The 25,789-nt window shown below is 37.0% G+C and overlaps 1 protein-coding gene across 2 annotated transcripts; it reads left to right on the plus strand.

Annotated features, from left to right (window-relative positions):
• The first annotated feature begins 612 nt into the window (after positions 1-612).
• LOC137403953 (cytochrome P450 2C37-like) lies at positions 613-25,472 on the plus strand. 2 transcript variants are annotated; one of them, XM_068090083.1, is made up of 9 exons: positions 613-630; positions 9,324-9,532; positions 10,014-10,166; positions 12,260-12,370; positions 14,870-15,078; positions 16,305-16,488; positions 20,451-20,591; positions 23,216-23,368; positions 24,914-25,472. In XM_068090083.1, the coding sequence occupies exons 2-9, from the start codon at positions 9,331-9,333 to the stop codon at positions 25,237-25,239; spliced, it is 1,479 nt and encodes a 492-aa protein (XP_067946184.1). In that variant the 5' UTR covers positions 613-630; positions 9,324-9,330; the 3' UTR covers positions 25,240-25,472. The 2 variants fall into 2 exon arrangements, with proteins under 2 accessions (XP_067946184.1, XP_067946183.1); XM_068090082.1 differs by lacking the exon at positions 613-630 and adding an exon at positions 638-751.
• The last annotated feature ends 317 nt before the right edge of the window (positions 25,473-25,789 follow it).

Here is a 25,789-nt window from a genome sequence, read left to right on the forward strand (position 1 = left end):
AGAAATAACCTAATGGTTTGTAGTTCCAAAATATTATTATAAAAAAAAATCCAAATTTAAATAATAAAAACCTTCATTCTGAAGGAAGAACATTTCACTCACTAGCTTATAAATTTATCTAATCACCGACAAACTACAGTCAAACTCGTACACTCAGTAGTGACACTGATCGACTCTCACTCACCCAGTGACTAGTCATACCTGCCAACTCTCACGCATTGGGCGTGAGACTCACGCAGCCACCCCAAAGAAAAAATGAAAATGCGTGAGAAATGCATGAGATTTTTGCCCCAATTTCTACAATTTTATATATACTATCATTGATACATCAATTGCCCCAAAACCAAATCTCACGCATTGCCCCACTCTTGGGGATGGCAGATCTGTGACTAGTGTAGTAGAACTAACTAGTGGCAGTACTAACTGTCATAGTATAGTATAATCCAGAACATTCTAGACTATTACTCATGCTTACATTATTGCATCATTTACTAGTCTTGTTTATATGTTATGCTGTTATACACTTGTCTGCATGACAAGAATTGCGCAAGTCATGTTTACTATTATTCTGGCAAATTCTAGAATATTTTTTTTTACTATATAAGCAAAGTTCCTGGCTATGGCAAATCAGTTCAGTATTACACTTCTACATTACAGTTCAATACATTATACATACAGCTCTCATTTTCTACTCTTCTATAATAGACATACACACATACGTAGATACAGAGAAAAACTTTCACACTAACTAGTAGTAGCACAACTAGTAGTAGTCGTAGACTTTAGCAATAGTAATATAACTACTAGTAGAAGTGACTCACTTGTGAAATGTCATGCCCTTTCCTTTGAAAGTCCATTCTTGCGATTTTTGCAGTTCATGGAATAGCAATAGCACTGTGCACCTACACCCTCTCTCTCTCTCTCCCCCCCTCCCCCTCTCCCCCCTCCCCCCCTCCCCCTCCCCCCTTTTTATTTTTTGAAGTGAGGACTACACTGCGAAAGGTATTTATTATTATTTGTTGAAGATTAGTGCGTGAGAGCACCAGAACAAAGGATAAAATTATTGTAAAACTGCACCAGCCTTTGTCGATATTCAGACCAACCTTTGTCTAGATTCGGACCAACCTTTGTCGAGATTGGGACTTGTCTAGGTTCGGACTTGTCGATGTTGGGACTGTTTCCCCAACGAAATTAATTCAAACGGTACCTGAACATGGCGTCGGCCGGATTTCCGTACTCGCGAATGACCTCTGCCATTCCAGGGGTTTTGAGTTCAATGTAAATGACGACCCGTTTATTTTGATAGCGCTACAGCTAACGCAGGTGTAACTGAGGCTATTATATTAGCAAACGTTTTCTAATTTGTGTCACAAATTTTAGAATAACAGTCCAAAGATCAGTATAGGAGCCCTTGCATAATTGGCGCAATATGTTGTACTTATGCTTACAAATTTATTTATTATTATTACATTAGATGTGAAGTGTATCTTTGCGTACTAAAACAGAAAGTTTATTTGTGAGTTGGCACGCGAAAACATGGAAGGAATGAAAGCTAATCTCACGGTCAACCTGTCACAATCATCATCCACAAGAGCAACTTTATCATTTTGCTGACAGAATCCACTGGACAGGATGCAGCGTTTGCTAAGTGTGACAGAATGCTCACTAGGCGGGACATATTTGCAGATGTCACTGAGCTTGGGAAATATTAGCTAGGGTTCATCTAGTCAACAAACTGTAGAATGTATTGTCTATGTAGAATGTACAGCCTATTGCAATGCTTACATTACGTCATGCTTGATGCAATGACTTTGTGTTAGACTATGTACATGGACGATTCAGTTGCGTTTTGAATTTGAATAAACTGAGTGTTTGATAAACATACCACAAGCTATGGCGGCAAAACTGTGCCAATAATGGCAGTAAAACTTTCAGACTTGATTAAAACCTATGACGACGTAGAGAAGAGTGGCGACTTTTCTGAGTGGTGTGACAAGTTAGAACTTGTAGCTGAGCTGCAGAATATTACGGAGTTGAAATCTTTTGTGCCACTCTTTCTGTCTTGACCGGCATTCGCCATTTATAAACAACTGTCAGCCGACACTAATAAGGATTATGCACTGATTAAACAGGAGCTAATGACTGCTTTTGGAGTAAATAACTTTTGCGCATACGGACAACTACAAAGAAGGATATACAAAGAAGGAGAAACTGTTGATGTTTATCTGGCAGATTTGCGTAGGCTAGTAGCACTGATTGGCCAAACAGTACCAGAACCCTTGTTGAAGTGTGCTTTTGTGGCTGGGTTACCAATCGATGTAGCTACCCAGATAAAATCCATTTCAGCAGTTGAAAAACTTTCGTTGTCAGAGTTGGCCACGAGAGCCAGAATGATTATGTCTAGCAATGGTGGAGCACAAGGAGTCTGTGCAATGGGGTATGTAGGCTCAAAACCTGCTGAACAGATTTGTTCAATTTGTAATGGCAGAGGTCATGAAGCCCACCAGTGCTCATCCAAGGTTGTAAAGAGTGCAAAAAGGCTAATAAAGTGTTACAACTGTCAAGAGCTTGGCAATCACATAGCTAGGAATTGCTCTAAGGCTAAGGAAAACGAGAATGGGGGAGTGTCTGCACCAGATACTCTCCCCGCTACAAGTCACTGAACAAAGAGGTGCTACCATTTATTGATATTTATGTAAACAAAGTATCGGCAAGAGCTCTTGAAGATACTGGTTGCGAACAGACTGTGGTTTTAGATGATTTTTGTGTTAAATTGGGTAAAAGGCCTAGCGGTCCTGTTCGAATTGTCAGCATGTTAAACGGTAAAACTACTGAGTGTAAGGGTGAAACTGTTTTAGAAGTCAATGTCACAGGAAATGAAGAGCTTCCTCTGCAGTGCTTGATTGCTTCAGCACTAGTAGGTGGAGCACAAGTGATATTGGGAATGGATCCTATTGCTAAACTCGGTGGAGTTAATGTTGATGTTCACAATGGTGTAAGTTTGGTGGTGAGGTGCCAGTGATAAGTGTTGGCACAAGACACCAGAGTAGTTTAGAGATTGATGATAAGGATTTCATAGCATGATTTGATGGTAGTGCATGGTTTGTCAAATGGAAATGGAAAGATGGACCGATTCTACAAAATCATTGCTCTGAATACAAGATAAATGATGATGACAGAAAAGAGTTTGATGAAGAAGTGCAACGCTGAATAGATGATGAATGGCTGGAGTTATATGATAGCACAGTCCATGGTCATGTAGAGGGGATAATTCCATTGTTGGCTGCAAAACAACCAAACAAGCCCAATAAGCGTCGCCCTGTTATGGATTACCATGAACTAAACAACTATATTCACAGTAATCCAGGTGTTGAGACTGCAATTTGCCAAGAAAAACTGCGAGTTTGGAGGTTAGGGGGAAGCAAAGCATGTCTGTTAGATTTGAAGAAGGCCTATCTACAAATTCATATAGAACCCAGTCTGAAAAGATTCCAGGCAGTAAAGTACAGAGGTAAAACGTATGTAACGACACGCATGGGATTTGGTTTGAATGTTGCTCCCAAGATAATGTCCAAGATCATAGATAAAGTGCTCTCATTGGATGAACAGATTTGCAATGGAACTGATCACTACATTGATGACATTTGGGTAAACGAGGAGGTGGTTCAAGCTGATGTTTTAGAGTTCACTTACTAAGGTTTGGACTTGTGGCAAAAGACCCATTGACACTATCAAATACTCGTGTGTTGGGTCTTAGAGTAAACAATGCAGAAGATGATCAGTACAACTGGAAATGCTATGGTGATTTGCCTGTAGTTTCAGAAAAGGTTACAAAAAGAGACCTTTTTTCCATTTGTGGCAAACTAGTTGGACATTACCCAGTTGCTGGATGGTTAAGAGTTGCTTGTAGCTATGTAAAGAGATTGACTAATGACATAGACTGGTCTGAAACAGTTCCTAGTTCTGTGAAATCTTTGTTGGATGAAATATTTCAAAAAGTACAAGAGCAAGACCCAGTGAGAGGCAAGTGGGATGTCAAGAAGACCTCTCAGTGTACTGTGTGATGTGACGCCAGCAACTTGGCTCTCGGAGTGTCTCTGGAGGTAGATGGTTACACTGTTGAGGATGCAGCATGGCTACGTAAAGAGGATGATGGTGCTCATATAAATGTTGCTGAGCTAGAAGCTGCATTGAAAGGAATCAACCTAGCGCTAAACTGGAAAATAACAAATGTGCAAGTGATCACAGATTCAGCTACTGTTTATGGGTGAATAAATTCAGTGATAGAAGATACCAAAAGGCCTAAGGTTACTGGCCTCAGTGAGTTGATCATTCGACGTAGACTTGGAATTATTGGTCAGCTGATTGATGAATACGGGTTAACACTAATGATCAAACTTTTTCCATCAGGTGAGAACAAGTCGGATGTTCTAACCAGAGTACCAAAGACATGGCTACAAGTTGTTGCATGCTCAGGGGTTGTACTTTCTAACACAGATGAGATAGAAGACGTAAAGAAAGTTCATCAAGACCACCACTCTGGTGTCAGCAAAACCCTGTACTTAGCACAGAAAAAGCTTGGACGAACAATCAAGAAAGACATAGTTGAGCAAGTAGTGAAAACTTGTCTTATGTGTAACAGTGTAGATCCTCATCTAATCAAATGGGATCATGGTCAGCTAAACGTAGCAAATGTATGGGAGCGCCTTGCATCAGATATTACTCATGTGAACGGTCGACCTTATCTGACTATTATTGATTGGGGGCCTGGCAGGTTTTCTCTTTGGTTCAAACTGGCTAATGAAACATCAGACATAGTAATCAAACAGTTGGACAATGTGTCTCGACGACGTGGACCTCTTAAGGAGTTTCTGAGTGACAATGGCCCATGTTTCACAAGCGCTAGAATGAAAGAGTTTCTGCAGAAATGGAGTGTAGAACAGATCCTCAGCTGTGCCTATAAACCTACTGGAAATGGAATAATTGAAAGACATCACCGTACTACAAAAAGAGCAGTCATGAGAACTGGTAAAGGACCTGACGAAATGGCATATTGGTATAACAATTCGCCAAACTCCAATGGTATAGTGCCTGTGGAAGAACTATACAGCTATCGCAGTGACTTAGCAGGGCGACCAAATCGACAGAAATACCACAAAAGCTTAGTGACAATAGAGACTGCAGCCTTAACCCATACAAAGTTGGAGGCACTGTTTATGTCAAGTCAGTTAATGCTAGGTGCTTTGATAAGTGGACATGCCGAAAAGTGACAAAGATAAATTCTAGCACTTTGGTTGAAGTCGATGGCACAAATAGGCATGTGTCTGACTTTAGATTGGCTCATCAAGACGACATTGCAGATGGTATACATGTATCAACTAGGCCAACTAGAGAGTCTAATTAGGTCGAAGTTGAGTTTAGTACTTCAGACCTGCTTGATAACAATGCTCAGTTGAATCGAGATCCTGTTGACTCTGATCTCGATCAAAATAGTGACTTTGAAAATAGACCTGTTCAAGATAGACGTCTTCTTAAGTGGTTATCAAATTTTGTGCTGTAATGGTTGTACAAGTCAGTTAATCCTGAGATATATTAGATGTTATGCTGTATGGTTTTACAACAGTTGATCTTGAGATCAAGAGGGGATGTAGAATGTATTGCCTATGTAAAATGTACAGCCTATTGCAATGCTTACATTACGTCATGCTTGATGCAATGACTTTGTGTTAGACTATGTACTTGGACAATTCAGTTGCGTTTTGAATTTGAATAAACTGAGTGTTTGATAAACATACCACACAAACCTAACAGATAAGCATGCAACCTGGGACCGTGAACTGATTTGTAAAGGATTTGAGTGTCACAAATAGAAATTCACAAATTTGTTTGCCGGAGAGTAACTATGGAATAAGTAGGAAGATGATTAGCCATTAAAGAATACTGTTGTTATCCGCTGCTGTGCTTTGAGCTTGAAGAACATGGAAATACCCAAAAGAGCCATAGCCTACTCCCTAATAAAGTTGTGGCTCTGAAAAGGGCCCTTGAGAAGAACGTTAACTCAATATGACAGGTTGTAGTTAATAGTATTGAGAGTAGCTATCACCTGAATCGCAGCAAAAGCTTGTGTTGGCTCTCGCTCAAATCTGTGAGTCCTTGTGGGCTGCCATCGAAGCCGCTGTAGAGATGACTGCCTCTCCAAGGGCTTTCTTTATTTAATTGAAGAAGACGGCATATACGAAAGTGAGTGTTGCATCTCTTGAGGCACTGCTTTTCTATAGACCTACGGCGAGACCTCTTCGGAGACAAGCCTTGGTCCTGAGAAACCTCAGACCGACACTATGCATTATAGTCTTTGAATAATTTCATAGCCATGATCCCATGATACTTCAGAACAATCTAAAAAGGGAGATAAACACTGCACTGAAGACAACACACTCGACAACGGTGGAGCTAGTCATGGTATTTTAGGCTACAAAACCACTTGTTTCGTATGAGCACTTGACACAATATAGCGCCATGGCTACCAGTGGAAACCTCAGGCAAAGCGCCTAATATTTATACGTAATAAAAGGATGTAGTAGAAATATCTCTAGCGTAAGGGGGCATAACGTTAAGTCAGTAAAATTTTTGACTATTACTTATTTATTGTGACACGCGATTGGGTGATTTACATTGTATGCGCTCTTCTTAACCTTCTGTATTATGTACACTGACCAATCTTAGCCATTAGGCTCGGCCTATATTATTTTAATCATTCTTTTGTGTTTTGTTATTTTTACTCTGTATACGAGGCTTGTGTATTGAACATTTTTGGTAGTCTTCTCTTACTGTGTGTTGGTTTTTGTTTTAGTTAACTTCACCAAATTCACTAAAAAGCGTTATTAATTGAATTATTGGCTGACTAGTTAGCATAAAACATAGAACACTGGTTAAATCAGCTCTGTTTCCTGCATATAAAACAGGACATAGATTAGAGTCTCAGAGCTGCAGTCACCTGAGGTTTTGGGAAACAACTAATGGGTTCGGCTTGTTTGTAATTTTGGGGTACATAGGTGTAAAATAAGGTAATGAGTCATAGCTGCATCTAGTCAAATGCACTAACCTGGCTGGACACATGTTTTATAAACTGAGCACTGCATTTGATTAAACTGGTTGCATTTGATTAAATAACCTAGGTCCTCGTGCCAATCAGAATTTCAAGTACCTGTGTTCAAATTGTCTTTTACTCCTCTTACTGGGCTATCCACTTGTTCTGAGCAGTTACAACAGATATTTGGTTTAATTCAACTAGGCAATCTCTCAAATCCAGTGAGCCAGGCGAGTTTTCTGTTCAACTTTTGCTGGACCATTTTTCTGTCTAGTTCAGCCTGTTTCGATCCAAGTCAGCCAGGCCAGCTTTTAGTTCCGATTAAACTCGACCAGTATTTAAAACACCAGGCTGTTGCAGTTTCTGATGCTGATGCCCTTTCTGGAGTTTTTTCTTTTTCACTTTAAGCTTATATTTGATGCTTGATTTGAGCTAGCGTTTATCAGAGAACTGGGATGATTCGAAATTTCTTACCACTATCTTATGTAAATTTTAAATCCTCATCAAAATGTTTTTACCCATTATCCATTTTTAAAAATCCTTGACACTGCCATTATAGAAGTCCCAGGGCCAATGTTTACTGTTTTATTGTATATTTCCTCAATGCTCATTGAGAATACAAACCATGAATTTGTAGAACCAGCTCGTACAAGATTACCGCCCATCATGGCGATCAGCGTTTTCTGTATTCTAGAAAAGCCTCTCTAGGGGAACCTGCTGGTTTTGATATATTTTCTAACTTTTTTTGGCAGATTCTGCATTTTCATTAAACTTGAAAAAATAAGAAAAATTTTATGTGTGCAAACATCTGAGTCGCCTTGAATCAATATTGTGGCTCACTATTTTGTTAGATCACCTCATGGATGCTGTGTCTTATAAACCTAGCAAGACTCCTACCACCATTGACAGTTTTTTTGGCAGACACCACATGCTTTGTTGATTTGCTTTACATCTTAAGTAATACATAGTCTGTCGAAAGACAGATTGAATTTGCCGCAATATCTTGATGTCCAGATGGTTATCTTTTTGGCAATTATTAGCCTATCACCTTTGAGAGAACAACCATCTTATCTTTGTATAATTTCAGTGTTCAGAGAACTCAGTAACTGCTCTACGGTGATTAGCTAACTGAATATCATGATTGGTACCTTCAGAGCTATCATATCACTCTCCTACCTAATGTTAGATTTTATTATTTGTTAGGAATATTTGGTGATATTATAGGATAATGTCTGGTGTAACGTGCTAGTAAGTAGTAAAATTGTAGACGAAGCCCATCACTGTGGGTTAAATATAAAACATAAAAATACAAACCCACTAAGTGGGTTGTAAGCAGAAAAAACCAAGATACGAATATGTATAAGGCCATTATACAAAACTGTATGTCAGAAAGTAGGGTTGTTAAAGAGGGAATGTTTTAGTATTATATTGTTACAATAGATTATCCGATTGCTAGCCTGTTTGTTTCCTTACATTGGGAAAAAGAATTGTTGGAAAGCCATTTTGTTAGAGGTGACCCACTTGGAACTCCCACAAGACCCATTCAGTTTTGTGGTTTATAAATGAGTCAATACTATAAACCTTGGTGCATGTGCACTCAGTCAGATGTAAGGTTACATATGTGCTTTAGTACTAGCAGTAAGCCTGTGATTTATTTTATGTTCAATCAGATAGCCTGCAGCTGGGTGTTTAAAAAGGCTGGTTCTCAAGAACCAAATAAGATTTTGAAACCAAATATTTTAGCAATTCGGTGGGAGGCACAGAACATATGTGTGTGACATTTGGATGATATTGGTCGAAAAATGCAGAAACCCATAGTATTTACATGAGACTAGCCACTATTTCTACTAAAATATTGGTAGTATATAGCAATAACAAATGCAATTATATAGGCAATCAATTCTATTGAAGAATAGCTCTAGGATGCTAGTTTGAAAAAACTTCAAAAGATTACAAAATATGATTTTCTATCAAAACAGGCTATCAAACCGAATTGTGTGTTATTCCAAAATACATCTATGCCTATTTCTAGCTCAAATATCGTGATTGTGCTTGTAGCTGATTCGCAGTAATATATTTCTTGGAACTGTTTTTAAGAATTATTTCAATTTTGTTTTTGTTTTCATTGCTAATTCACAAAATAATATATCTACCCAGAAGCGAGCAGATTATGAAGCCTTGCAATAAATTGTTGGTTCCACAAATCTCGTCATAGCTGCTTCTTCACTATATGTAGATAAAGAATGCTTGGCCTTATTCAGGAGCTTGCTGGTCTCATCTTCTCTAGCAACATCATTACCATCTTCCTCCTATGTGTTGTGTTTGTACTGGCCTTCTGGAGGAAGTTACTGGAGAAGCATCTCTATCCTCCTGGTCCTCTCCCTCTGCCATTTATCGGCAATGATATTGCGCTATTTGCTGAATCTCGCCACGCATATCGCTACTGTAAGTACTTCGCATCAGATTCATCGCATTCAGAAAATTTATGATCTCTTTGTTAATAGGAAATACTGATTTTGAAATGAAATTTTTTATTTTATTTTGATATGACCACATAATTGGTAAATAACAATTAATAGGGTAATCAAAAAGGGCCGTTGAATCGATTCCTTGAAGAGATCAAATGTTCAGTAATTTCTATGTTATATAATTGGCTTGTAACTTTCACATACTTTGCAGTCTTTATTGAGTGGATTAATGGCTCTCAATTTTTACACAAGTGCCTGCCTTTATCCTGACAAGGAGCAGAATAACTTGACATTCTCATCGATGATTACATCTTTATGGATATATTGCTTTTTAGTCAAGCGATTTTTGTCTGTCTCAAAGACAGCCAAACTGTCTCAGCGTATCAGACTTGTCCTTGATCTTGTTCTGATATACGAGCACGAGCTAAATCATATCTTATGGTTAAATTGATTTGTAGACAACTGGAAGAGGTACGGGAATGTGGTTTCGTTTGTAAGTTTAGGATCTTGGAATGTGCTTTTATTTGGCTATGATGCCATTCATGAGGCATTTGTGAAGAATGCTGAACATTGTTCTGCCCGAAAGATGCCAATCACTCAAAAGGCTCATGGTGAGTGTGAAAGTTATATGTCAGCTTTGAAAGGTGTTAGAGGAATATTTCTAGCACACTTATAACTTGAGCAAGGGATTGAATGCTTTAAGATTCCTACTAGGACTGAGGTTTATATTATCTGTTAGCTATGTTGGTCTTTAAGCACACGATCTATCTTGCCTTTGCATAGAATTCCCAAGTTTAGGTTATTATAAAGCTACTCAGTTATGCCAAACTCTGAAATGCTTCCTTACAATAATTTTATCCTTGAACAAAATAAGTCACGAAAATTGTCTGAACTTAAATTAAAAAAACATAAGTAATTGGCAGTTGAAAATGTAATAAGAATTTCCTAGTTAATATAAATAATTATTTACTCGTTACCATGGGTTACAATGATAGCTATCATGACATTGTCCTGCACTAGCGTTATAAACTTTCTGCTACAAGCTACAAACAGTGATGGAAAACATAAGTATTCTGGTTGGCTGATTTAGTTCGGTAAACATAAGTTATAAGTTGCTCAGTATTGCAGGATTGTAATTTTGTTAGGAGAATACCGCTAAATACCTGTATAAAACCAAAATTGAATTTTTAGATTTGAGGTGCTTTATCCATGGAGTTGTCTGCCTCTGTAGAACTGAATTCATCATCATATTTTTACTGAGAGGCACCAAGTTTCCCTAGTATACTTGCTACTTCGTTCCCTAACCTTTTTTTCATAAATTCAAAGTTCAATTCAAAGTATTAGCTTGCTCATTTTGCTTTGAAAGACGCTCAAAAAAATTCAACAACTTAGCTTGTGGCCGAAGCTCTCTGTGTTTAATGTTGGGTCGTTGGTTTAGCTAAGTAAAAGTATTGATATTGATAAAAAATGGAAGTAACATCGCATGATGTCTGTGACAGCGTATGTTATATTATATGTACTAGTCCGTACTCATTCATTGAAGGCCACAAAAGTGTTTACAGGGGATGTTCTGGCAGCCGCTGATAAAGATTTACTCTAGTGACAGCCGACATCCTTCACTGTCAGTCATGTTTTATTAGACTGCTATATAACTTTAGATATACAGGCCACACCTAGCCTCATTAAACAAATGCAATGAAGTCGTCAGCGCCTGCGGGCATGCTAGCAAATTTCTACTGTCTAATTTTAAAACCTGATACTTCTATGAATCCTTTAACGACCATAATCATCCAGCTACAAAGTTTTAGTAATTTTAATAGTTCTAGCTGGCTATAAAGTAACCAAAACTGGTACAGTCACTTTATCTGAAGATTGCTCTTACCAAGCATGAAACTAATAGTAATCAAGTGTTTCATCTAAAGTTATAGTCTGTTTTATTGATTATATATACAGTAAATATATATATATATATATATATCTATATAGATATATATATATCTATATATCTATATAGATATATATATATGTATATATATATAGGTATATATATATACATGTATGTATATATATACATGTATATATATATACATGTATATATATACATGTATATATATATATATTATATATATATATATATATTTCATATAATAATTGTATATATATATATATATATACAATTTCCTCTTGGAGAAGAAATTGAAAAATGCTGGAATGTAAGAACAACTGTAATCCCAGTAGTCATTGGGGCACTGGGCGCAATAACACCGGCGCATAAAATGTGGCTTGCCCAAATACCAACAACAATCAACTCAGGTGAGTTGCAGAAAAGTGCGCTATTGGGAACAGCTAAGATCTTGAGGCGAGTGCTCAAACTCCCAGGTCTCTGGTAGGAGACCCGAGTTAGAGCAGAATTTACCACCCATACAGGGTATCCGGGGTGAGGAAACAATTTTTTTTTTTTATATATATATATACATGTATATCTAAGCTTGTAATCATGTAGTTTCAGGTAAATACATGGATTGTAATTACAAAGATAAGCAATATTACACATGCTATAAACATATTTGGGTATTGTGTACCACTGCTATCTCAAAATTTTGAGGCAACGTTCTCAAGTTTGATATAGTTTTTGTAATATTTTAGCTATAAAATGCTGTCATATTATAACAAAAGCAGAATGAAAATGGAAGCTTTCTTACAGGGCTGGTGTTTAGCAGCCAGTGGAAGGAGCAGAGGAGGCTGGCACTGATCGTGTTAAGAGATTTTGGTATGGGTAAAGCTAAAGTGGAGAGCAAGATTGCTCAAGAACTTGGTTGGTTGTTTATAGGTCCTCATTCTTATGTGAAGGTCATGATTATTACGTTATTTTGCTTTTGTTGTGACAAACACTTCATGTGTCAGTAGCTAACAGAACATAGAATTACTAATAAACATTAACAGCTTTTGTAGTTTTCTTCTCTTCCAAAGGCAATGAACTACCATCTAAACAGTTTTAGGAGTTGTACTATAACTTTTCCCACATAAGGGCTAGCCAGACACTTGTGAAAAACTAAAACAAAATTAGGTTGTCAGATAAGTAGAAGCAAATAGTAAACAACTCATCATTTGCTTCTTGCTAATTATTTATTCAGCTTGAAGCTGAAGAATTTAAAGGAGGCACCCAACCATTATCTATTTCCTCAACCCGCTGATGTCAAAGATCACCGATCGTAATTCGCAAATTATGTCACAGTTTTAAACCTCTAATTGAACGCCGCCTCTATTTGAACGCCGCCACTATTTGATTGCCGCCTCCAAATGACCACCACCCTGAGAGAAGGGTTGAAAAATGACCGCCACTCTCCAATTGAACACCACTTCCATTTGAACACCACTTTGACATTATTTGAGCTTTACGAGCCCATAATATCAACTGATCAGTAGAAAGTGTCCACAAAATCGTATTAATAACGAATCGTTTATAATTTATATCAATAACAAATAATTCTCTCGTTATCCAATTCCAAAGCTTTTAGTTGTTTTCCGGTAAAACTTGGAAAGCGACACCATAGAAATAATCAATAACGATCTCAGGCTAGTATTAGTTCTCTGTTTAATGCGGTTTTTCTACTTCGAAGAAATCTACATATAACAAAAATGGCTTAAATTTACAATAATAGATGAACTTTCAAAGCTAAGCTATAGAAATAATTACTGTCGCAAGCTAATAGTGGTTCCTTGTTTAACACGGTTGTGCTTCTTCGAAGTACATGTACATATACAAAAATGGTTTAAATTTATGATGGTAGATGGAACTTTGAAAGCAACGCCATAGAAATATCTACTAACTGTCTCAGGCTAATAATTTCTTGTGTAGCGCGGTCCTAATACTTCGAAGGACATGCGTATAACATCCAGTTCGAAAGTTTTGGACCAAAGGTTACGTTTACTAAGCAAACTTTTACGCTCTGCGTTCGTGCTAAATGCAGCACGTGAAAGCTATGCTAAAAATATTTGGAAGCTAATATTCACTAGTTCAGCAGCGCAAAAGAAGAGTTGAAGCCAGAAGATATTCTGGAAGGTGTTTGCCAACTAGAAGGTGTTTGTTCCATCGAAAGCAACAATCAGGAGGCAGCTATCCGAGCAAACGATGGAAATATTTTTGTGTTATAACATTAATTTTTGTTTCTGCATGTAACATTTTTTGATTCATTTATGTCAGTTGTTCATATATATATATATATATATATATATATATATATATATATATATATATATATATATATATATATATATATATATCTATATTTATATTTATATATATATTTGTATCATTTGATGTATTATTATTGTGTAACTTATAAATATGCAGATTTATAGCATGTTATTTAATTAATAGCGCCCTTGCAGCTATCCTAAATTGGCTTACGATGGATCGATGCTCATAACTCCACTTCTATTGCACATAAAAAGCTCGTTGTGGCTGCAAATTGTAGCAAACATATCAAAGCGTGCAATGAGCTTTTATTCAACAATGTCAAATACAGATATAAAATAAAAATATGTTTTCAAATTTAGGATGAGATGAACATTGAAAACTCAAGCAAATTGCAAAAAAGAACACAGGCTATAATATCATCGCTGGTCAATTGCAAGCAATAGCTATCAACTAATAGAGATATTTCTCAGTTTATCGATGCACATAAATTTATTAAAAGATCTTTGACAAGTTAAAGGCGAGTTAGCAGATTTATTGCATCCAAAAGGTTTAATATCGCTCCACCGAAAAAAGAGAGCAAAATATAGGTGACATTCGTTTCGCCTGAAATAGTGCTAAATTTGCCTTCCGAAAATTCTGACGAGCCATTTGAAAAGTACACCGCCAGTCTCTATTTGAACACTGCCTCCAATTGACTGTCACCATAGAAGAAGGATTGAAAAATAGAGCGCCATGGCGTTCAATTAGAGGTTTTACGGTATTTTCAAGCAAGTAATAATTTATTGGTAATAAAAAGTTATAACAATTTATTTTACAAATAACAGTCTTTAACCATATATGGATCAACAATTCATGTATGGATGACAAAAAAAATGTTTGAAGACTGACTCATTTGTTCTGCTCAGTGATTGGCTGATGACCAAACTACTTGTTTCACTATATCGATAGTTTAATCACTTCTCTTCATGTAATTGTGTAGCTTGGTTTTTATATGCGTAGAAATTTTCGCGATTACCTGACTTTCTATTCAGTAAAATTAATAACTGCTGACTTTAGATTTTAAGAGCCAGTCTTCTGTTGGTTTGTTACTATTATTTCCTGATGAAATTACAGAGTACAACCTTGAGTTGCTTGCAACATTAGAGGGCAAACAGAGCAGCCGCACGTTTAAAGAGGTTGTCGGAAAGGGAATCTGCAACATCATCAACCAAGTTGTTTTTGGTAGAAGACTCGACTATGCTGACAAACAGTTTGCTCGACTTTTGAAAGTTGACGGATTTTTTGCCAAACAGCTCATAGCATCTCGTTTACCTTTCTACAAAGTGAGTAAAATATTGATCATTGGACAGTGGCCAATTATGATCCTTTATACAAGGTGAGTAGAATATTGGACAGTGGTCAGTTATGGTCCTTTATACAAGGTGAATATTGACCATTGGACAGTAGTCAGTTATGGTCCTTTATACAAGGTGAGTAGAATATTGATCATCGGACAGTAGTCAGTTATGGTCCTTTATACAAAGTGAGTAAAATATTGATCATCGGACAGTGGTCAGTTATGGTCCTTTATACAAGGTGAATATTGACCATCGGACAGCGGTCAGTTATGGTCCTTTATACAAGGTGAATATTGACCATTGGACAGTGATCAGTTATGGTCCTTTATACAAGGTGAATATTGATCATTGGACAGTGATCAGTTATGGTCCTTTATACAAGGTGAGTAGAATATTGACCATTGTACAGTGGTCAGTTATGGTCCTTCATTACAGTACAAAGGCCTTCACAATCCAGTATTAATATACACCTTTCATATTGTTGCCAATCCTTTTGTTTCATGATATAATACCAAGCGTTATCTATGGCTAGTACTTCCGTAATGTACAACCCGGCCTACATGTCTATATAATAAGCACGAGCCGTATATATAAGTACTATTTATATTTAGCCTTGCCGCCACATTCACACACTCTGGGTTGTTCATTAGAGGATAAAAAAGACCCGCTAAAACCTTGATTTGCAAAGTAGCTCATGATGTGATCCAACTTTAGATGGTACAATGTTACAGTATTCTCAGTGTTAACCATCCCTCGTAGTACATAGTTAAACCTTTGTGCATTGTTTGCAATTAGACACCACTTCAACTTTCCGTCAGGTATTTATTGTAAGTTCTTCCTTGACCTACTTAATAGAGTGATCCGAGTTAGCTGGGTTTCTTATCTTTAGCTTGAGTTTTGTTTAACCAAGATTAGTGAGGCCAAACAAGGTACAGCTATGACAAAAACCTCTGGATCAGTTTTGTTTTGGAACAGTTGCCAGTTTTTGCAATGCACTTTTCTGTCCTATGTTATAAAATGTATCTTAACTATGTATTGTCAGGAACTTTTGGTGGTTTCAATTGCTGCTAAACCTGCTGGAATATGTGACTTCCTTTTATAGCTTGGAAATGAATAGACATGCTGAATACAGGTTAAATAAATGTTGAAGCCTTGTAAACCAATTACATGTATATGTATTCCTGTAGATACACTGAAATATCTGTTAATAGTTTTGGCCGTTGGACCCGCTGAAATTAAAGGAATACACCGGATATTGGGACGAAGTTAGCCAGTTTATCGCCAAAGAGATACAAGAACACAAGGCTAACCTGGATGTGAATGAGCCCAAGGACTACATTGATTATAGTTTAGCTGAAGGTGTTAAAACTGGAGATGAGATTTACTCTAATGAAGGTAAAGTAGTCGTTGGTAGCCAATCAAACATCAGAGCTAGTTAATGGCAGCCAATCGAACATCAGAGCTAGTCCATGGTAGCCAATCAAACATCAGAGCTAGTCCATGGTATCTACTTAAAAATCAGAACTAGTCTATGGTAGCCAATCAAATATCAAGAGCTAGTCTGTGGTAGCCAATTATACATCAGAACTAGTCTATGGTAGCCAATCCAAACATCAGAGCTAGTTCATGGTAGCCAATAAAATATCAGAGCTAGTCTATAGTAGCCAATCAAATATCAGAACTAGTCTGTCATACCCAATCAAATATCAAAGCTAGTCTATGGTAGCCAATCAAATATCAGAGCTAGTCTGTGGTGGCCAATCATACATCAGAGCTAGTTTGTGGTAGCCAATCAAATATCAGAGTTGGTCTATGGTAGCTAATTAAACATTGGATTGTCCTTCGAATGCTGAGTGTTTGTCCAATGGTTACCTATACCCATTTTACAATGGAGTCTGGGCACTAAAAACACTCATGATTTTGTGACGTAGCGAAACCTTTTTAGGGCGCTATAAATGTATAACTCACTAAGCAAAGATTCTGGAGTAGGTAAGTGGCAACATGTTACATATAGGTTATATTATTCAGGGAATGTATATACCTAAACATAAATGCTAGTTCCCCAAGTGTCTCTCTTACTACCTTAGGACACTTATGTATTCTCGGCATCTAACTTTCGCGTTTTCGCGGTGTCATCCTCTCGCGAAAGTTTCATGTACGAAACTAAACTATCATAACAAACGAGTGAAAAAGCGAAACTAAATAGCTTTGTTCATTGATACTGTAGAATGGAATTTTATAACGACATTTATTTTAACGTTTTTAACGACCACTATAGCATCGTTAAAATATAAACCAACAAAATAGTTTGACTGTCAAAATTTATTACGTTATTATTTTGCAATTAATTATGATTATTTTCCCATTATTAATGATTTATAATGATAGGAATTTGATGTCAATGCACACGGCGTTAGTAGCGTTATCGTTTGCTGGGGACATCAATCAATGCAGTGAGCACCGTGTGTTGAAAGAAAATAAGACACACTGACACTCGCAGTACTACACAAGCAGCATGGCTCTGGAAAGGTTTGGATTCACCACTGACACCTCTTCAATAACTTGTAATTTTTTGAGATTTGTTTGTTTTAAGTGATATGACTGACGAGACGTTTTTAAATTAAAATAGGCAAAACATGACCGCAGTTAAAACGCTCAGAAAAAAGACATCTTTTTCTTTTGAGCGTTTTAACAAAAATCAATTTTGCGGATTTTATTTTAAGTTCATTCGGAGGCTTTTACGCTTTCGATGGGACATGGCCGAGCGGGTGTTTGATAAAACTTAATCTTCTGCAAACCTTTATAAAAGTCGTTAACAAAAATATTTTGCCTCTGATGATGATAATAATGATGCCTAAGAACTACTAGAAGTTGATGTTTGTCTCTATGGCTTGGAATGAAGTGATATTCTACAGCGATAAAAGCCGTGTCCATGGCCGTTGGGCAAATAACTTTTCGAATAAATGATGTTGAGGTCGAGTTATCTGAAGCAATTTATCATTGCGTTCGAACTGACCAAACAAATCCGTTAGAGTTAACCTTGTGTTTGAGATGAAATGTTACATTTTATCTGAGGGCGAGTTATCCGAGTTGGACTGTACTTACCGTAAAAAATTTCCAAAAAGTTGGGGCGGCTCAGCCGGCCAGCTGCCCCAGTGAAAACGGGCTCGTTGATAGTCCAAGAAACAAATGGCAACAAGTGATCAAATTGCATTATCGACCTTGCCCACACCATTCTACCTGCGGTTCACAATTACAAACTAGTCGCAAATTGAAGTTTTTTTTATCGGTGAACTGATCCTGAGGAATCTAATTATGTTTGTTCCATTGCATTTATTTTCACATCACTATATTTTCGCACTCATCAGAGCTGCGAAATTAAGTTGCTTCGAAATTTTACTCTGTGAGCTACTCTCGAAACTAAATACTAGCGAAATATAAGTGTCCTAGGGTAGTGTGGTCTCTCCTCCTCTCCTCTTTTAGTTAAAATTCTCCTTACTCTAACATCTTACCTCTTCTTGCTAAGCTTGAGTTTCGATGGTCCGCAGATCCAAAGGAGTAAATGAAACAGTATTTTTAAATTTTTGACTTTAATTTTATGGAGGTCATTATAATTATAATTTTAAGTCATCGCTAAACAAGATCGTTGTTTCGCTAATATCGTATGTACTATTATAATTAGATGCCTATTATGTTCCTTGCGTTTCCATTAATTTTGATCTGCAGTACCGAGATATTAGGTTTGATGACAAGACATTCCAAGGTGTATTCGTAGCATGATTTTTTGCAACAAATGTGATGTTATTTTAAACAACAATCTACGTAATGACTTGACAAAAAGAATGGGCAATGCTAATGGTTATACCGTTGAGCATTTTTAATTAACTATGTAGGTATTTGGAAACATATATATATATATATATACCAACCATAGTGTGTTTCTGTCCTTGACCTCTACTGCTGATTGTGTGTAAATGTGTTCAACGATTAATGATTATCCCTAACTAAAATTACTCTTGATCAGGCCGGTATTCTCTGGGGCGGCTGGCTGGCTGAGCCGCCCCAACTTTTTAGGAACTTGTTTTCGGTGGCTAAGTACAGTCGAGGCCTTACATAAACGAAACCTGTTGGGGGGGGGAGGGGCCTTTCACCGTCCCCCTCAAAACCCCCAGATGTTCATAACTAGTCGTCTAACATTTGCCGCCCCAACCTGCAACCAGGGAATACAGGCCTGCTCTTGATTAACAGAAAGTTGTCCGGCCAGAGATTTTTATAAAATGCATAGACTTTGTCGTTGTTTCCACACTTATTTACGTCTATTATATGCTCAATCTATGTATAGAAGTTGTATTATTTCACCATTGCGGTAAATCGAAAATCGTTCAAAGGTTTTACTGCGTAACAGAAATTTGTCACAAACATCTCTTGTCATTGCTGTATTGGAAAGCATCCAAAGTTTTTAGCTTTTTTATCCATTAGGCTTATACATATGAAGTGTTGTACAGGCGCTAGTAAAATTTATGGTGGGGCAACAATGAATGAAACTAACCACCATTTTACAACCATACCACAGAAGACAACTCCAAATTTAGTTTTGATTAAATGAAACTATTAAAAACTGCTACTTTACAAAGTAAGGAAAATTATAGTCTCAGACCTTGGTTAGATTATCCGTTTGGCTGTTTAGACGTCCACGTTGCAAGCATTGTCAGTGCTTGTTACCATGGTAATTTGTCAACAATTCTGCACAGCTGTCACCTGATTGGTTAGTAATCGTGATGCCATAGTACTTTTGTACATGAAGCTTTGCCATGAACTTTTGTACATTGGTCTGACTCGCTGTAAGTTTTATTGGAATGCCTTTGGGTTTTCTCTTCTTTGCCCAATAATGAAATTTGCAAAATCGTTATTTTAATCTTTCGAAGTTGCAGCTTTTTAAAGTTTCAAGATTCAAAAAATATTTTTTAAATCAATTTAGGTTATTGTCTCTAGGTTTTTTTAATTGTAATCCATGGTTATTTGTAACAATGCTGATGATGATAATAATGCCACATATCATTTTATAGGTTCAGTTTAATTTCTGTTGTGATGTAACACTTTTATGAGTTTACAGAAAAAGGTCTGTATATAAATTCTTTTACATCCAGCATATTAACGACTTGTGTAGTCTCCAAGTTTTCTAGTAAAGCTTTAATAGAATAGAACAAATTATTATGGTGTAGTCACCTAGTTTATTTTCATAATGCTTACTGTGCAATAGTTCTGTGATAACATCACAGTTAGTCTTTGCATTGCATGCATAAAACTCAGCCAATCACATGGAGGTAAAAATTTCTTTTCAATTTCTTGTTATTTAGAGGAAATAACAGCGAGTGTGAGGCAGTTGTTCCTCGGCGGATATGACACAACATCAACTACCCTCACATGGTCTGTACTCTTCCTTGTAAACTATCCATCAGCCCAACAAAGAGTATATGAGGAGATACAAGAAGTGGTTGGTAAGATTCTTCCTCTTTCCGTTCTGCGTGTATTGTGTTCTCTTCTCACTCCGCCTAGCTTACTATAAATGCAATATTCGACTCCTATAGCAAATAGGGTCTGTCATCTTCTTGCAAGATACCTTAAAACCTCTATTTGAATGCCATGGAGCTATATTTTTCAACCATTCTCCTATTATAGTGGTGCTCAAATAAAGGTGGTGTTCAAATAGAGGTGGTGTTCAAATAAAGGTGGCGATCAAATAGAGGTTTTGCATTATATCCACTACTACCTGCTAAGGCATCCCGTTGTCTTGTCTGGAGGGTTTATGCTCTGAATGCTTTCACAGTCATACCTCGACATACGAACTTAATGCATTCTGTCAATTTTTTCATATCTCTAATCAATTCATCCTATATAAAATAATAAGATAAAAATTAATTTGTTTCCACACCCTGAAAACCACCTAAAACAGGATGTTATAATGGAAAAACATGTTTTTAATTATTCTAATTCACCACCTATGCTCATAAAGTAGTAAATACTATCTAGTGATTATGATCTGCAATAAACTGTCACAGTATTATGTACAGTACTGTATGGAGTTCTTACCTTGAAGACAGATGATAATGGATAATGGCGGTGAGAGAGACTTGCTGACAACACGTTTAGTATGTTACACTTTTGCGATGCGAACTTGACGCAAACTTTAAATATAACTTAATGAATTTAGCTCACTAAGCACACACTTAAAATAAGTTTCAATCTTACACTAAACTTAATTCATTTTTTAGTTTTCTTTTTCTGGTTTGGTTCTTTTCGTCTTGACTCGCATTCATTTTTAGCCTGCTTCTTTAAAACTTATCTGATGAAAAAAATCGAGTGATGCTGTTTTTAAACGTAACCTCTCACTTACTCAGTCACCTAGTGGCCGCATTGAGAACTGTCTCATACGCTCATATCTCAAACTTGTCTCGTATCTCAAGGCAAAAAATTGCTCAGAATTTTTCTCATATTTCTAATTTCTCGTATGTGTGCGCACTCGTATGTCAAGGTATGACTCGTATGTGTCCTCATATGTCAAGGTATGACTCATATGTGTCTGCACTCGTATGTCAAGGTATGACTCGTATGTGTCCTCATATGTCAAGGCATGACTCATATGTGTGCACACTCGTATGTCAAGGTATGACTCGTATGTGTCCTCATATGTCTAGGTATGACTCATATGTGCGCGCACTCGTATGTCAAGGTATGACTCATATGTGTCCTCATATGTCAAGGTATGACTCATATGTGTCTGCACTCGTATGTCAAGGTATGACTCGTATGTGTCCTCATATGTCAAGGTATGACTCATATGTGTGCACACTCGTATGTCAAGGTATGACTCGTATGTGTCCTCATATGTCAAGGTATGACTCATATGTGTGCGCACTCGTATGTCAAGGTATGACTCGTATGTCAAGGTATGACTCATATGTGTCCTCATATGTCAAGGTATGACTCATATGTGTCTGCACTCGTATGTCAAGGTATGACTCGTATGTGTCCTCATATGTCAAGGTATGACTCATATGTGTGCACACTCGTATGTCAAGGTATGACTCGTATGTGTCCTCATATGTCAAGGTATGACTCATATGTGTGCGCACTCGTATGTCAAGGTATGACTCGTATGTCAAGGTATGACTCGTATGTCAAGGTATGACTCGTATGTCAAGGTATGACTCGTATGTCAAGGTATGACTGTATATCAAATATTTTCAATATTAAGATCAGCTTATCCGACACTGATGGTAACAGTCAGTAACAGACACTGATGGTAACAGTCAGTAACAGACACTGATGGTAACAGTCACTAACAGACACTGATGGTAACAGTCAGTAACAGACACTGATGGTAACAGTCAGTAACATACACTGATGGTAACAGTCAGTAACAGACACTGATGGTAACAGTCAGTAACATACACTGATGGTAACAGTCAGTAACAGACACTGATGGTAACAGTCACTAACAGACACTGATGGTAACAGTCAGTAACAGACACTGATGGTAACAGTCAGTAACAGACACTGATGGTAACAGTCAGTAACAGACACTGATGGTAACAGTCAGTAACAGACACTGATGGTAACAGTCAGTAACATACACTGATGGTAACAGTCAGTAACATACACTGATGGTAACAGTCAGTAACAGACACTGATGGTAACAGTCACTAACAGACACTGATGGTAACAGTCAGTAACAGACACTGATGGTAACAGTCAGTAACAGACACTGATGGTAACAGTCACTAACAGACACTGATGGTAACAGTCAGTAACAGACACTGATGGTAACAGTCAGTAACATACACTGATGGTAACAGTCAGTAACAGACACTGATGGTAACAGTCAGTAACAGACACTGATGGTAACAGTCAGTAACAGACACTGATGGTAACAGTCAGTAACAGACACTGATGGTAACAGTCAGTAACAGACACTGATGGTAACAGTCAGTAACAGACACTGATGGTAACAGTCAGTAACAGACACTGATGGTAACAGTCAGTAACAGACACTGATGGTAACAGTCAGTAATAGACACTGATGGTAACAGTCAGTAACATACACTGATGGTGTCTCTTTCAGGCAATAGGTCAGTCAGTTTGGCTGACAAAGACTCAATGCATTTCACTCAAGCTTTCCTTCAGGAGTTGATGCGATGTGGACCAGTCGCTTGGATATCCCTAACCCACCTGTGTACGGCGGATATTGTTGTTCAGGGGCATACAATTCCCAAAGGTAAGATCTCCACAAAATACCTGTATATTCATGGACATATCTTTATTTATTATTTTCGCAAAGAGATAGCTCACTCAACTATTGCCACATCTTTTGGGTATTACTGTAAAATTCTCAGGCCATATTTTAAAGCATTACCAGCAGCAATTAAACATTACAGTTCACCATAGTAATATACTTATTAACTCATTTAAATATACCGGTTGTCTATAAGGAACAGCTAATTTATTAACCCATTTATTACTACACATTTGACAGTTAAGAAGTTTAACAATTTTTGGTTCAGATGTATCATAGGGTAACGAAGGCTTTTTTCATGTTTTTAAGTGTACGAGCTATCTATTGTCTTGAAGTGTACGTTTAGCCATGGAGTTGGTAACCACAATGTTGACTCAGTAATGTCTGGTCATTACATATATATATTGCCACAGGTGTTAAACTTGCGACCTATGAATCATAGAAGGTAATTGACGTGAGAAGGCGCTGCCTAAACACGGGAAAATCGGCCTAACTTTACACATTCCATCTTAGTATTTTTGGCTATCAACTTGAACCAATCACTTGCATGTGTTACCTTGCATGAGGCACACATTCAGAGAAATATTCTTTCGCAAAAGAATTGAAGATAGTAGTTGTCTATAAGGAACAGCTAATCTGTCTGTGCCGAGGACTATCAAATACCACTAGTATTCAACACAGACGCTTCTGTAATGTTGTTCAGTTTGCAGTTTATGAATTAAACTGTTCAATTTTAATTTAATTTTGATATTTAATAAACCCAAAAATATATTCGAACTTCCACGATATTCTCTATAAATGATTCAAGATTATTCGTATTACAAAATTTTGTTATACAACGAACCATTCAAGTCTGTCCTGATATGGGTGAAACCTATTCCTGATAAGGACACAGCAAATTCTAAGTGTTAATCTCTGGCATCCTTTCAGTCATTAAAATTCCGGTATCATAGGTGCAGCATCGCAAAGATACTTCTTATATCTTCTCCTGACACTCTTCTTTTTATGCTGCTAAATTTATTGAATTTTCAAATTTAAAAAGTTTCTTACTATTGTGGTTGCTAATGTGGGTGTATACATACATACATACAAGGCTATTTATTTGGTGTTGCTGTCTGTGTTGGTATGAGAATAACAGAATAACTTTATTGAATATTGAAACACATCCTCCTCACCATACTCAAAATAGTGCAGTGCGCGCATGAAGCATTTCAACGGATGAGCTGGTAATGATCACATCAAATGCTGACATGAAACATGTTTATTCACTCAAAGTGTGACTTTTAAAAGATTTCTGTGCATTTAAAGAACACCTATATCATGTTTTGTATATTGGCTTGTATGAAGTCTGGAATATTATTTGTATGAAAGCCATCGATTTTGATTAAACATTAATGGCCATCATAAACATAAAAATCGGTAAAATCATGTCAGGATGTAAACATTAATTTTCGTTCGAGGCCTTTGCTATAATATGTTTGTTGTTTATAAGCTATTTGAAGGCTAGTTGAAATACATTACTTGCAGACACGGTGGTGATGGCCAGCCTCTATAGCACATACCACGACGAGGATATTTACCCGGATTCCTACACATTCCATCCAGATAGATTTTTAGATGAAAACGGAGAGTTTGTACGACCGTCGAGCAAACAGATGCTCCCATTCAGCATTGGCAAGAGAGCATGCCCTGGAGAAGCACTGGCTCGTGCTGAGCTATTCATGATGTTCGTCGCGTTTGTGCAAAGATTTGAGGTGAAGAGACTCACGGAGGAGAAGGTCAGAGAAGACGGGATTAATATTTTCTCTTACACCCCACGAGAGTTTGATTTTATTCTTAAACAGCGACTGTGAACACTTGTAACTGTAACTGTAGCTTAAACAGAGCTGTAAGCTCACTATTCTAAATGACTTGATTAATTTATTATATAACTTGCAATAATTGCAAATCAATGCTTGTCATCACAATTCTTTTCTATTTATCTTAACGTATGTGTTTAGAATAGGATAGCTATCTTTTAATGATTATTAGATTTTTTTCCTTTAAATTTGCAGCATTAGTAGAGAAATACAATTTCTTTTTCCGATATGTATCTCAGAGTTCTCTTTTGCTGGCTTGTAATATTGTGCGTCGAATAGACACATTTAGCAGAAGTAGACAAGTCTTGAGGGAAATCTACTTGAAACAAAGATTAGCTTTGAAATGATGCAAAAAGTCTACTAATAATGCACAAAATAGCATATTTTGTATAAGAAACTGTCTTACGGACTTTTAGAAAAATTTATAAAACAATTTTGTGCTAGTCTGCTTGATGATTGTTTTCTTATACATGAATTTGGTGACTTGTTTCATTAACACATTTAATCTATATAAACTAGAAGAATGCCCGGATAATAAAAAGTC

This window comes from Watersipora subatra, chromosome 9, assembly GCF_963576615.1.
Source record: "Watersipora subatra chromosome 9, tzWatSuba1.1, whole genome shotgun sequence".
NCBI lineage: Eukaryota > Metazoa > Bryozoa > Gymnolaemata > Cheilostomatida > Watersiporidae > Watersipora > Watersipora subatra.